We start from the raw sequence: 15,128 nt of genomic DNA on the forward strand, positions 1-15,128 counted from the left end.
AACAGATCTAAATTAAACTTACAGGAAAGGTTGAGAATGACACAAGTAACAGATGACTAAATTTCGGTAGTGATCCACCAATTTTTGTGGATTTTATGATGGATTTTCGATATTTTGGCAGGTAGGGCCATTGAACTTGGGAGTTCAAGCTGCACATTTTTGAAGCTTTCATAAGCACACTAAAGTTTGTGCTCAAGTTTCTATTAAAGCGAGGTGTGATGCGCAGCTGGAAGTTGATGATGTAACAAAAGGCTTAGGAAATCACGTGGCTTTCAGCACGCATACGTATGGGTGGAAGTCACTGATCTCTATGGAAGGACAAGATCAGTGGTGGAAATGAGCTGCTTGGTGGCGCCCTGCGCTCTCAGAGTGCTTTTCCTAGTTTTTGCTGTAACCTTGCCATTTCAAGATGACTTCCCAAGTATACTTTTTCTTTCATATCACAGTGGAACACTATGTTAGAGGACCCGTGGTCGAGGTTGAAGATCTCGAAGGACCGTTTCTCCACATGGGAGTGAGGTTCGGTGAGGTGACAACGATGAAAGTCAGGAACGGCAGCAAGATAAGAAACCTGCTCACGTTTGCCACCAAGAAAATGAAGGTACAACTGCAGTTTGCAAAGTTTCATGAACATCCTGGTTTTCTTGTAGTTTTACCTCCAGAAATCAACAGCTAAGTAAATGAGAATGTTTGTAATTATTGCCAGAGTATTCAAACAGGAAACACTAAGTTATGGTATTTAGGATTTAATTTGCATATTCAAAACTCCACTGTAAGAGGTGAGTGGAAATCATTGGGATGGAGGTATTCACAGAAATTGAAAGAAAAAAAAAAGAATCACACACTTTTTTCATAAACAGTTGGAATAATCCTAAAAAGTTACTTTACATTGCCCAAGAGCACCCAACTCAGAGCAAAATGAAATACAGCTGTATATATGTGACAGCATTTACTTACAGTGCACTCCCGTTACAACGAACACGGTTATAACGAAATTTCGTTATAACAAAGTAAAACTTCTGGTCCCAAAATTATCGCCATTAAAGTCTATGGTACAAAATTCGCTTATAACGAACACGGATATAACGAAATTTTCGCTATAGCGAAGTATTTTCTGAGTGCCACTGACAAAGAAAAATAAAAGAAATGTGATCCGTTATAACAAAATGCTGATCGCTTCCGAAAATTCGAAGCGGAACAGGCATTTATAGCGTCTCTGCCACTGTGGCAAATGCTTCACATCACTGTGTGTTCGCTTCGTGTGGTACGCACAGTTTCCGAGGGGAACTTGCGTTATTGTAATACAGTACAATAATTTGAAATTAAAAAAGGTTCCTTTTATTGTTCCGAAGGTTCTTTATTACACAACACACATATTCTGATACACCTAAATGTCCGTTAGTTCGGAAATGAATAGGGTTTGTTATTACGAACATTTTGACGTTATTCCAAAGGTTCATTATTAATAAAGTTTGTTAATCCGACAAAGAAATATGGCTCTTATTATGATGGTTTGTTAGTCTGAAAATTCCAAACATTCATTAACTGGAACATCGAAAAAACGTTTCGTTAATCCAATACAGAAAGTGAGTCCACTAACAAAACTCTTTTAAATGTAATATTCAAACAAAACTAAAAAGGTACCATCCCATTTCACATAGCTTTCCAGTGTATGAATATTCAACAAACAGAATACAGTATGATATATGCATGGTTTCCTTGTTATCGTTACATATATAATTTGTTTATTGTTTGGTTATAACGAAATTCGGTATAACGAAAGAAAACTGCCGGTCCCGAGCATTTTGTTATAATGGGAGTGCACTGTATTTTCTTCTGGTCATTTTAGGGATGGTGGTGACAATTGCAGTCATCACCATCATCCTTATAAGTATCTTGCTATTATTTGGGCTCTTGCTCATTTAATCAACCATCCTCAAAAGGAGCTTGTTTGTACAGTGGAACCTTGTTATATAAAGAGAGTGAATATAAGTTGTATGACAAAACCCTCTTATAACAAGGTGATTTCAGGTCCCAAACCCTCTTATAACAAGATGACTTTGCAGGTCCCAAACCCTCTTATAACAAGGTGACTGTGCAGATCTCAACACTTTATATTTCTATGTCTTTGTACCCTGATGTAGTGAGGAGCATGATATAACTAGGTAATTGCTATAGTTTGTAAGTCCTTGTTACAATGATATTCCCCCGTGTCTCTTGTTACGTGAATTATTTGCTCCAAAGACCAACCTGCCTACTTTCCACAGGAGGACGGATCGAGAAGCATCATTTTCACTGGGGTGGGCCAAGCCGTCACAAAGACCGTTACTTGTGCAGAGATCATGAAACGGCAAATGAAGAATCTACACCAAATCAACAAGGCATACTTCAGGAGGTAAAGAAAAATAAAATTTGACATGAGTTGTTTTGTTGTCATTGTTCGTATCATTTTTGTAAAGTTCTTTTTGGGGGCAATTATTTGACACGGTAATTGAGTTGATGTTTTTTTTTTAAACTGTGCTTATCTTAATGTGACATAACTCTGCTGTAAAAACATGTTTTGTAAGATTTTGTTATATGTAATATCATGAACACTGATGTAAGAATAATATCTTATGAAGCGTATTGCAAGACGACACTTGTAATACCCATTTGGTATCTCACAAGGGTTAAAAAAAATTGAAATCATTGCTTTATGCTTGAGTATCTGTAACTGTGGCGATGATTTACAGTAAAATGGCGGAAAGTGACTCTTTGCTACGAGCAAAATTGTAGAACCAGTAAATCTGCATAATTCCCCATTATTAAGACCACTTTAGGAGAGTTTAGTCCCCATATACATCCATGCTTTTAGAACTGCACGATGATTGTATAGATTGCATGTATGCACATTTTGATAGCGGTCCTCCTTTGCATTAATTTTACAAGATCTGTAGAGAGTAATTATTACGCTGAGTACTGTTTATATCTGAAGAAATAGATTATCATATCAAGTATTGCTTTGTTATTTGACATCAAAGAATGATGATTCAATAGAGAAATCTGTTAATTTTCAATCTAAATTCATACCTATTTCTTTTTTTCTCCTTTTTTGCTTTGTTATTCTTTGTTAATAGTCATTTATGTTTCTGTTGCAGAACGGAAGAAATTTGGGAGCCAAAGCAGGATGGTCTTGACAAGTAAGTCTTGGACAGTAATCATAACGTGTATCATATTTGATGAAATTAATTAGTGACACAACTTTTGACTACAACAACTTCTGCGAGTCTTAATTTCTCCAAGGACTTACAAATGTATGGTTAAAGGGTGTGTACAGTTCTGGTTGAGGTGAGGATTTAGCTTTTAACGTTTTGTGAGATATTCAGAAACCACTCTGAGATTTCAAAGAGCATGCATTTCTAAGGGGTATCAAAAGTTTATTTGATGAATATCGGTTTTGAAATGGCTGAGATATCCAAAAACAAGGTGAAACAAAGAGATCCTGATAAAAGGGGTGGCCTGTTGCCTTTTATAATCATCACTTTTTTTGGGGATATCTCAGCCATTTGAAAACCAATTTTCATCAAATAAATGTTGAATCCTTCTTAAAATTAAATACTCTTTCATATTTCATAAGAGGTTTCTCATTATCTCACTTAGGAATGTTCAAAACATGAATCCCCACCTCAACCAGTACTGTACAGTCCCTTTAAGGTTAGGGTTGTGATAGGGTTTTAGGTTAAGTATAATCTGAGGACTAGGATTAGGGTTAGGGTTATGTTTGTGGGTAGAATTTATGTTTAGCTTAGCGTGGAGATATTTCGTGGGAGCAGTTTTTGCAGGAGCAGATGTCATGGATACAATACTGTAAAAGTGGGTATTTTCGCGTGACTTATTTTTCGCGCTTGGCCGGGTCGGAAGAGTTTCGCGTGTTTTTAATTCCGCGGAATCGAGACATCACGCACAGGCACATATGGCAAGCAAAAATATTCGCGTGCTTTTATTTTCGCGCTAGTTTCTGGTCGCGCGAAATGCGCGAAAATTTGAACACCGCGAAAATTTCCACTTTGACAGTATGTTGTATGTAAAGGCTCCATGTTTCTATCACATATCACAGAGGAGATGAGCTTCATGTTGTAAAGCAGCAATGCTGTATTTCATAACATCAAAATAGATATGTAATCTGTGTAGATAACAATGTACTTCAGGGTTTAAAGTACAATTTATTGAGAAGATAATTCCTTTGTTATCGTTTTGAGCCACCTGACAGACATTTGCCATGATATTCCCCTTGCTGCTAGTCAACAAAAGAAAGATAGGCCTGCAGTGGACTCTCATTGTAACAAAGTCCTGGGGACCAGCAGTTTTCTTTCATTATAAATCAATTATTCGTTGTAACTGAACAAATAAACAATACAAAAACAGAGAGAGGATGATGTTGCAGCCTTAATTCTTATTTCATTGTTACTGGAAATTTTGTTATAACTGTATTTGTTATAACAGCCAGTGAGTATGCTGTATTGTGAAACTCTGTGAAGAAACAGCACAGTCATAGATGTTCCTGTGCGTGATACCCAGTGAACATAATTCCCATTTATTTGACATTTTGCTCACCAGGTTAAGAGTGAACAGACAGGTGCCAGCCTTAGCGATTCTCCTTTCCAAAGATCCCCTGGAGGAAACAGAACCTGGGTATGTATTTATTTACATACAAATACAGTGGTACGAATTCACAAAGGTGGTACAATCTTTGTCCATGGTTTAAACCATTGGCAAAGACCGTACATTTTTTATGGGCCGCCAATTGTCGCATGGCCTATTTCGTTACAAAATCAATCATTTACAACGAAATGTTCATTTTGTTGATGAAATGATCATTTCGTTTAACGAATTTGGTAATTTCATCAAGGAAATGACTGATTTCGTAACGAAGTAGACCATGCAACACTTAGCCCCCTATACAAAACTACAGTCTTTGTCCATGGTTCAAACAATGGACAAAGATTGTACCACCTTTGTGAATTCGGGCCAAAGAATTTGTGTTTCTCAGAGCCAAATACTGCAATGCTTTAATACATACTTCGCTTCCAAACAAGAACATTGGCCTAACTGTAACTGGGGGCTCGCTTCGCGAGCTTGACGTAAAATCGTTGTAGTCATTGCATTTAGATTTGTCTCTGTTATTATGGTCATGAGCAATATACCCTCTTTTGCCACTTGTTGTAGTAGACCCCTTGTTTTAAAGATGCAGAGATTTGCCTTATGCATCAGGGATCACTGTCTTGCAGCATTTGTTGGATAGCTGCTCCTCCCCTAAGGAAGCCAAAGGTATTATGTTACGGGGATATCTAGATGATCTTTCTGTCTCACATTCTCATCAATGAACAACATTAAAAATCAAATTGTTTGTGAAGACATGGACATCATTTCTATTTCTCTTCCAATGCATAGAGGTTTCATGATTTGCAAATCTGACTACTTTTCCAGTGTAAATTTCACAATGAGTAAGAATACATTCCAAGGGTGATGTGGGCTTTAGTTATAGAACCAAAATTTGGTCCAAACTTGTAAACTGTTGAGGAATGTGTGTTCCTTCGACCTACATGAAGGTGGAATTGGTCAGTTTGCTTTCCTAGTGAAATTGAAGATTTCTTTCTGTCATAGATATTTTTGTGAACTGATTTGAATGCAGTTTCCTGTGCAGTATGTTTGAGTCTAGCTTGACATCGATTTAGATAAATACAGTGGATACATTAATAGAAGTCCGTGGGATAGGCAATTTCTTTCGATATATCAAAAAGTTTGATATAACCAAACTAATAAACAATAAAAATACAAAGAATGGATAATATTGCTACCTGAATTTTCACCTCGTTGTAGCCACAATTTTGTCATAACCATGTTCGTTGTAACGGGAGTGCACTGTACCTAAGCTAAGAAGATCTGAGTGCTGGGAAATCTAAATGATTGGCCATCTGTTTCATTCATCTAGGTATCAAGCTCCAGGGTCATTTGAAGTCAAGTGGACGGAAGATGCTCGCAAGGACAAGAGAAGGAAGAATGAGCAGAAGAAGCAGTCAGTGGCCAGACCCCACGGTGGACGCCAGCCTGGACAGCAAGGGGACGCAAAGGGGGAAGACAGCAGGGGTGAAACCCAGGGGAGTATGGGCGGGAAGAACCGCAGAAAGAAGAGGCGTGGCGACACCCAGCAACCAAAGCAAAGGCGAACTGGTGGTAGCAAGGAGAGGAGGGTGGGTGGAGCGGAGGGGCATGGCATGGGTGGAGGTGAGGGGAGGGACAAGGGTGGTGAGGGGCAGGGCAAGGGTGGTGAGGGGCGGGGCAAGGGTGGTGAGGGGCGGGGCAAGGGTGGGGAGGGGCGGGACAAGGGCAGTGAGGGGCAGGGTAAGTGTGGTGAGGGGCGGGGCAAGGGCGGGGAGGGGCATGGCAAGGGTGGGGAGGGTACACCTGTGGCCAACAAAATGGAGACAGATTGAGGTCAGCTGATATCACCCAAGGGAGAGGGTAGCGAGACATCAAGTTTTGATCTGCAGGACTGATGACCACTGAAGTCACCTGTAGGATGATGATGTCTAGCTAAAAGATTTTTACTGTGCATCACAGGATGGGAGTAGAGGGGACTAGAGAGCAGAAGGTGAAAGGAGCACCACTTACTGCATGACGAATAAGAAATGCAGTAAACTCAGGATTACCAGGCTGTGGTGACTAAAGGTAAAGGGCAGCAGTGGTCCTTCAGGAAGCCTTGTGTGCAGAAAAGATTAAAGAGGAAGATGTGCTGCTGTTTCAGACCAACAAGGCTCTCATCTTCATATGATATAAGATAGCAAATGTACTCTATACTCCTTCCAGTGGATATTTCCACCCAGATGTGGCAGAGAGAAAGATAAGAATGCAGGGGAAACCCTGTTATGTGGAAGTCGCCAGGACAGTCGATTTTACCTTGGTACAGCTGTATAACATGTACTTCATCGTAAATGTACTAAAAGAGAGACCAGCTACACGTGTAAGTACAATAATGGATAATCAGGACCGGTGAATTTGCCTTGAGAAAACGAGTGCCTCGTTATAATCGAGTTTAGTATAACAACGTTTCCCTGAACACTGTGATTAGAGCTACATAGCAGGGAACCATCAACACAGTCAAGATTGCTCCTGTGCCATTGTACTACCTCTACAAAAAGTGATCAGATTGTTTTTGAAGTCCTTTTTGGCTAAAACCAACCAGACAAACAAATCTCCCGATGACCATCTAATTTCAACAACCTAAAGAGAAAAGAATATGGTATGCTATTATTCAGGTAATGCAATGGATATGTATCTTTTCTAAATGCAAAATGCTTTTCAAAAATTTACACGCTTCATTTGGTGGAAGTGAGGATTCCACTACATTGTATACAGTTTGTGCTGTGGCCATACTGGTATACAAGTGATACGAGTGTACTGTTGAATCGCAGGTGTATTTGTTTAAAAGAAAAACAAAACAAAAAAACACATACAAAACAAACCCTCCTAGTATCAGTAATACCAAAATTTTTAATAACACTGCTCCCATATCCAGTATATGCTTCCAGTTCTGCGGACTTAGCGTGCACCATCTTCCTTTTTCACTAATGACTGCCATTCTCTATGATTCTTGACAAATTGGCATCCAATTTTATCCTAATGTCCTTGACTGGAGAATTAGTTGCATTATAGATTGTTGATGGGCTGCAAGAAATAAGCACCGTATCAAACAGTCATAGAACTGATTATGTTTTCATAACCTGGATTCAGCTTCACAGTTACAAATTGATACAACCTGTGAAGATTGTTACCTGTCTTTGTTGATAGCACAGCAGAGGGAAGGAGTTGTACCAGCTTGATGTGCCAATTACCTTCACCAAGGAAGGAGGCTATGTTTTCATTGCATTGGTTGGTTTGTCTGTCTGTCTGTTTCTTAATAGCAAAATGACTCAAAACATTTGTGAATGGATTTGAATGAAACATGCAGGAAGAGTCGATAATTACACAAGGAACAGATGATTACATTTTGGTAGTGATTTGAGAATATTTAATGAATTTTTGAAGGATTAAAAAAAAAAAATATTTTGGCAGATAGAAAAAGGAAAATGAACTTGGGAGTTCAAGCTGTGCTAATTTGAGGTTTACATACTACACACACTAAAGCGTGTGCTCTGCTCAGGCCAGGTGCCACGCAGCTTGAAGCTGATGACGAAAAAAAAAAATGCTTCTAGATTGGGAAATTGGGCGATTCTCAGCATGCGCCTGTGAGTGGAAATGAGCTGCTTTAAAAGCAGAAGTCTGCTTTCTTGGAGTGCTTTTCTAGTGTACAACTGAATTCTTTCCAGTGATTCTCTGCTCCAAGAAACTAGACAAGGAAGGGCACAGAATAAATCTGTTTGTTCTCTAACATTCTTTAAAACCAGGATATTTGAGGAGATCTTTGCTTTTTTAATCAGAAAGAAGGAATAATGATTTACCACAGATTTCCATCATTGTTTGGCAAGTATAATACATTGTATTTTCCAAATCAGGATTCTTACCATACTCTTTTCTTTTAAATGTTCAGAATATTTCAGATGTTACCTTGTATCTCTTCTTTTTGAAATCACTGCATGAAATCAAAGTACATGTATCCAATAAACATTGTGTGATGTTTATCGTCGACTTATGTTTGACACTGTGTGCTAATGGGTGGAAGTCTACCTTTTCAACTAGTGGGAAAAACAAACAAACAAACAAACACAAACTCATTCATGACACATTGGCACAGTTTACTCAGTGTAAATGTAATAATTGTGTGTTCCTACCTCCATGTAATCATGGTTGTTCCTGTGGTGGATTAATGTTTTGTGCTTTGTGTTGTTTTTATTTTTATTTTCAAAATCCATTGACAGTTTTTGAGAGACATACACAGAGCATGGAGCTACTATGAACTCGCTGTAGTAGCTTCATACACAAAGATATATAGAGGTAGAGAGGATTTGCAGAGGAAGAAATTCATGTCAAAATTACAATAATTCTTAGGCCCGAATTCATGAAAGTGGTACAATTGAAACCATGGTTTAAACCATGGACAATTTATAAGGAGCGCCAAGTGTCGCATGGCCTATTTGGTTACGGAATCAGTCATTTCGTCGACGAAATGTTTTTTGTACAAAAAAAAAGGCAGTGCGACACTTGGTGCTCCATACAAATTGTCCATGGTTTATAAACCATGGTTTTATTTGTACCACCTTCGTGAATTCGGGCCACAGAGACTAAATACCAGGTGTTTGAATAGATTATCAAAAGGTCAGTACTTCTGCTGTTTAAAACATACAAAATGTAGCTCTAATCTGGGTATTCATGCTGCTCTAGACTGCAAATCTGTGAGTTTTGAAAATTTGAAAATACAGCTGTATTAAAGTTTTTGAAACACTGAGCCTAATGATATCAATACATATAATGATACTTGATATGTACACCATCAGACAGTAGAGATGATATTAATGATAGTATATTGTATGACAATGGTGATGATAATATTCATAATTCCCTTACATGGTATGAACATGTTTAATGGTACAAGTGACAACAATGTACCCTCAATGTATGATTGATATACAGGGTGGCCCAAAAAGAAAGGAACGCCTAAGATTTTTAATTTTAGCAATATTTTTCCTAATAATGTCATTATTTTGTATACTATTGGAAAGGCTACTCTTTTTCTAAAAGAATAACACCAAGTTCTTTGATTTTGGTTAATGCATCATGGTTTTAGGACCATTTTTGTCAACCCTTGCAATTTTCAAAATGTGATCATTTTGCACTCTCAGAGACACCGAAATCAGCGAGAATTCGGCTTGCCATAGAAGCAGTAACGTTCACAATGTGTGGAACGTGGCTGTCATTGTCCGTTACCGTTGTGAATGAGACGACCTGACGACAATAACACTGTCCGCCCCACATTCCGCACATTGCGAACGCTACTGGTTCTACGGTAAGCCGAATTCTCACTGGTTTCTGTATCTCTGAGAGTGCAAAATGATCACATTTTGAAAATTGCAAGGGTTGACAAGAATGGGCCTAAAATCGTAATGCATTAGCTGAAATTAAAGAGCTTGGTGTCATTCTATTGGAAAAAGAATGGCCATTCTAATAGTATGCAACATGATGACATATTTGCAACGATATTGCTGAAATTAAAGATCTTAGGCATTCCGTTCTTTTTGGGCCACCCTGTATATAGGCATAACCTGTATGTAATATTTATGTATGTATATACATACATATATATATATATATATATATATATATATATATATATATATATTGTAGTTGTTCCGCGTATTGGCAGTACTAGAAATAGCAATAATAAAGTCACAACAGAGGAATGCAGGGAATGCATTAATAGCCAATCTTGATTTATATATATATATATATCTATGAGCCGTGACGCGAGAAAAGGGCCCTTAGGGCATAAAATACCGAAAATTAGTTTTCACCGCCACATTGTAGAATGAATTCTGACGTATTTAGGTATGCAAACCGTTTTCTGAAATTCCACTCCCAAATGTCCCAGTTATGGCATTTACAATAGCATGTTTTGCCCAAATCCTTTCACTTTTTGATGCGTCTATGCATATACGCATGCAGTTAGCTAGCTGATCGTTTTTGCGCATATTGCTTTGTCAATCTTCCGTGCCGTTTTATATGGCTGGCCATTGCTGCCATTAATGCTATCTAGTGTACGTACGCTCAAACTACCATACGTACGCTCGAAGACGGCGCTAAGGGCCCTTTTCTCACGTCACGGTCCATATAATATATAATAGGCCTATATATATATATATGAAGAGTTTGTTTGCAAAAACCGATAAGTCCATATTTACCAAATGGAGATATTTGCGATTAAAGGTCAAGAAAAATAAAGAGAATAATAAGAAAATGTTTGCTTCTTTTGACCATAACTTCAAAAATGTACCTTTATATGTAGTAACCAATATATCATTCAAAAGGCATTATTTTGTACTTTATGACAGAGACCGTACTTCAAAATCTTCAAAAATGGACTTATCGGTTTTGTGAACAAACTCTTCAAATATATATATATATATATATATTGTCCACGTGTTGGCGTGATTATATCAAAAACAAAACTAAAACAAAGTTCATGTATTCACCAATAATGTATTTCTACACACAAATTTACAAGTGATTTGCCCTTTTTCGAGTGTTGATACTGAGAGAACAATAACAATTGTTATTCTCCCAATATCAACACTTGAGAAAGAGCAAATCGCTCGAAAATTTGTGTGCAGAAATAAACTTGGTGAATACAGCATGAACTTCGTTTCAGTTTTGTTTTGATCATGATGGTAATATATATATATATATATATATATATATATATATATATACACACAAAGGAAAACAAACATCTCTATATGTATATAATTATATAATATATGTGTATTATTTATTTATTTATTTATTTACAGGTATTCACATCATGAGTCCACATTCCATTTGAATCATTGCAATAAGTATAATATGCTCACTAGATTATCTATTCACTGTCATATCTTTTGATACTTCTGCACTTTCAGTCGTAGAAGAGAGTGTGCACAAGAAAATACAGCCATTTAGAGGAAATCACATTAAGTCAATCGGTGATTTGACTACCTATAAATGCGAAGGTACGATCAGGTAGTCATCACTTCTTGAATTACTCCACCAAAAGCATTGATGGGCAAAATAGACACAGGAAAGTACCCTCACTGATATGGCACAAAATCTTAAAACAAAAACTTACTGGTATGTTTCGACAGGTAATTCACTCTTTGATATAATTATCATGATTAAGAAATTTCATCTAAACTAAAATAGAGGTACTTTTTGTTCTTAATTGGTGCATGTTTCAATAGAGTAGGCCTATCGAAAACAAAATCTTTGTTGATGTCGCCATCGCGTGCAAGAGAAATCTCGCAGTTGTCCATTATGAAGAATAATGGACGATGATGGATATAGATCGAAAGTTGATGTGCTGAAGAAAGATTTGATTACCGTCATTTAGAGTACCTTCATTATTTTAGAATCTGTAATGCAGGTAATCTACCGTCATTGGGGTGACTGCGCCCTCATTGTCGGGATAATCTTGCTCTATATCCTAGCTGAGTCACATTTTTGTAACACCTTCATAGGTAGAAGGTACTAGCACTATATACATATCTCCTTGTTCATATTAGCCACAGAGATTTCCTTGTAATTGCAGTCCAAGTAATTAACATTCGAGGTGATGATATTGCTTAACATGATAGGGATGATACTTGGATACAGTAATGGCGACAATGATATCGCTATCTTGCAATATAGAATAAATAGATTCAATAAATCAACTTTGTTCATTCCTTTGTCGACAAAACACAAACAAACACAAAATTATTCAAACCAACATTTAGCTCAATGAATTTACATGTTTATAATTAATGACGCGTATAGAATAACTAATGTTAGAACAAGTTTATGCGTACACCATCACTAAATAAACTCCATAAAGAGTATATGCTATTTCTCAGAGCTCTTGTTGTGACACCATGAAAAGGTTTTAAATCTTCAGTGTCCTTGCTTGAGCTTTCAGATTACTATTCTTACATACTGTTGTTTTACGTCTGTGTAATGTGATAGGTTCTTTTACAAGTTCTGATCTGCACGACATAAAAATTGCAAAAGTGAATAATCAAAAGGAGTGAATAAATACTGAGTTACGATTGATAGCATCTGCGTCGGGAATATTAGATTGCAAGATTCACATTCAGATTTACGTTCCATTCAATCATCACAGTATTAAATTCATCTTATAATAGCCTCGGATAACTAAGCGGGGTTTTTTTGGCATTCCTATAGCTCTCCTTCAAAATCCCTTGTCTCTCATTTCCTCTTGCTGTTTCTCTTTTTACGACGACGACGACGACGATGACTATGATGACAATAATTAGGTTAATGATCATGATGCTATACAATAGGTAATGGTAGGTGGCCTACTTAAAAGGACGACAATGATCCTACTACTATCGCTCGAGTACTGCTACATTTCTAGGTCTGCTATATATAAAAATGAATAGGCCTACTAACATATAGCAATAAAAAAATTGAATACCGGTCGTTAGCGAGATTCTTGTACGGCTTTGGCACATTGATCAGTCCTATGCTCCATACACTGAACAAAACTCTCCTGATAAACGAATGTCTTTGATTTTCTGACAATACTACCTTTCCCCTTAATCTAGAATGCCCCTCATTCATGCGTCAAAAACAAACAAACAAACGAAATGCAGAAATGACTTTTTTGTAGTAATTACAACTCGATGAAAAGACAGTATGGTTCTCTCTCTCTCTGTTCTACCATGGACGTCACTGCCCGTTGGTGATCATTGATGCAGTATAAGCCTCCTCCAGCTCCCTCTATCGTCGCATGAATGCAGCAAGGTATAGGATCCTCTCTCGCCAGTTATCCCAGCCATTGTGGAAAGGAAAGTGAGTCGCTGTCGTCCACGTGATCTCTTTCATTTTACAAATCCAGTCAGGACTATATAGATGTTCCGTTTGCCTCTTCCTCACGACATGGCCAAAAAACTGTATCTGGCGTTTCATGATGGTCGAGAGCAGCTCAAGTTCACGAATACAATATAAGTCAATACAAGAAAAAAGATACAACCAAACAAAATTATTCTGTATACGGCATGAATAGAAGACGTATCCCACCAGAATGGGAATTTCCCGAAAGCCGGTACTCAATTTTTTATTGTTATGTTAGTAGGCCTAATTTTATATCATTTTTATATATAGTAGACCTAGCCGTAGCAATACTCGAGCGATAGTATACAGTATATAGGATCATTGTCGTCCTTTTAAGTAGGCCACCTACCATTACCTATTGTATAGCATCATGATCATTAACCTAATTATTGTCATCATCATCATCGTCGTCGTCGTAAAAAGAGAAACAGCAAGAGGAAACGAGAGACAAGGGATTTTGAAGGAGAGCTATAGGAAAGGGAAAAAAACCGCTTAGTTATCCGAGGCTATTATAAGATGAATTTAATACCGTGATGATTGAATGGAACGTAAATCTAAATGTGAATGTGGATTGAGTGAAAGCAATAGCGCATAAGCAGAACACATCAGAGAAGTTGGGGGGAAATCAGGCAATCGATTTAAAAGCTATGATATTTTTTTTTCAAGTTTCGGTGCCGTCATCGCTAGATAAGGAGACTTCTACAGTTCATGACGTCATGTACGGACAAAATATAAAGAAAATATAAAGAAATTCAACATTTTTATTTTAACTTTTTTTAGCATATAATGAAAGAGTACTAGCCATACCTCTTTTAGAATGCAAGGTCAATGATATTACCCTTAACATAATATCAAGTCGGTGGAATGTGTCCTGTTTATGAAAAATAAAAGTTCGTGGAATTCATCTGACATTTCCTTTTTGGACCTTTAATTCAGAAAGTTAGGCCTATGGAATTTTAGATTTCCCCATGTCTGATAATAAGTGATGGAATCGCAAATATATACTCAAATTGGCAATGATGATGACTACGTCATCTCTTTATAAATTTTCCCTTGGATAACATCCTTTTGAACATGAAACTATAAGAATTTGTAGCCATAGCATCAAATGAATATTTTAATTGTTGGATTTGTCTACAACTATAATGACTCTAAAGTGAAAGCAACTGCTATGGACTAGAAACATGTTTTCCTATTTGTGTGTGTGTGTGTGTACATTTACAAACGTGTGATAACATGTACATCGCCCCTATCTTTTCCACTGTATTCATTTAGACGTAAAATTCCAGAACTTTCTCATGAATATATTGATTTTGTTTTGTTCTTACTAAACTTCTGTTATGTTGTTCTTCTAATTTAGGCCTACTCGATTCTGTCGAGACAGCGCATTACATTAACATTGCTTACATAGTTACTGCCGATTATTATAACTTTCATGTAGTGTATGAAGTATCACGTTACATGACTATTGTTACATTTTACTCGAAGGGAATTTCTGTGAGCAAAATTACTCGATACGCATCAGTCCAAATCAGACGGTTAGGACCTATCACATCCTATTAAAAAAAAAA

General features: G+C 37.2%; 1 protein-coding gene across 1 annotated transcript; it reads left to right on the plus strand.

Moving 5' to 3' along the window:
• The first annotated feature begins 409 nt into the window (after positions 1-409).
• LOC139740189 (uncharacterized) lies at positions 410-6,473 on the plus strand. Its single transcript, XM_071650777.1, has 5 exons — positions 410-601; positions 2,268-2,395; positions 3,138-3,179; positions 4,597-4,671; positions 5,972-6,473. Exons 1-5 carry the CDS (start codon positions 410-412, stop codon positions 6,471-6,473), a joined length of 939 nt encoding a protein of 312 aa, XP_071506878.1.
• The last annotated feature ends 8,655 nt before the right edge of the window (positions 6,474-15,128 follow it).

Source organism: Diadema antillarum, unplaced genomic scaffold (assembly GCF_040938485.1).
Source record: "Diadema antillarum isolate AM-2024a unplaced genomic scaffold, OU_Dant_1.0 scf00000030, whole genome shotgun sequence".
Lineage (NCBI taxonomy): Eukaryota > Metazoa > Echinodermata > Echinoidea > Diadematoida > Diadematidae > Diadema > Diadema antillarum.

What these genes read in the sequence shown, in the direction of transcription:
- LOC139740189 (XM_071650777.1), top strand. Translation starts at nt 410, where the DNA reads ATGACTTCCCAAGTATACTTTTTCTTTCATATCACAGTGGAACACTAT. An exon ending in TTGCCACCAAGAAAATGAAG is followed by an intron (nt 602 to 2,267) that starts GTACAACTGCAG and finishes TACTTTCCACAG; the next exon opens with GAGGACGGATCGAGAAGCAT. An exon ending in CTGGAGGAAACAGAACCTGG is followed by an intron (nt 4,672 to 5,971) that starts GTATGTATTTAT and finishes TCATTCATCTAG; the next exon opens with GTATCAAGCTCCAGGGTCAT.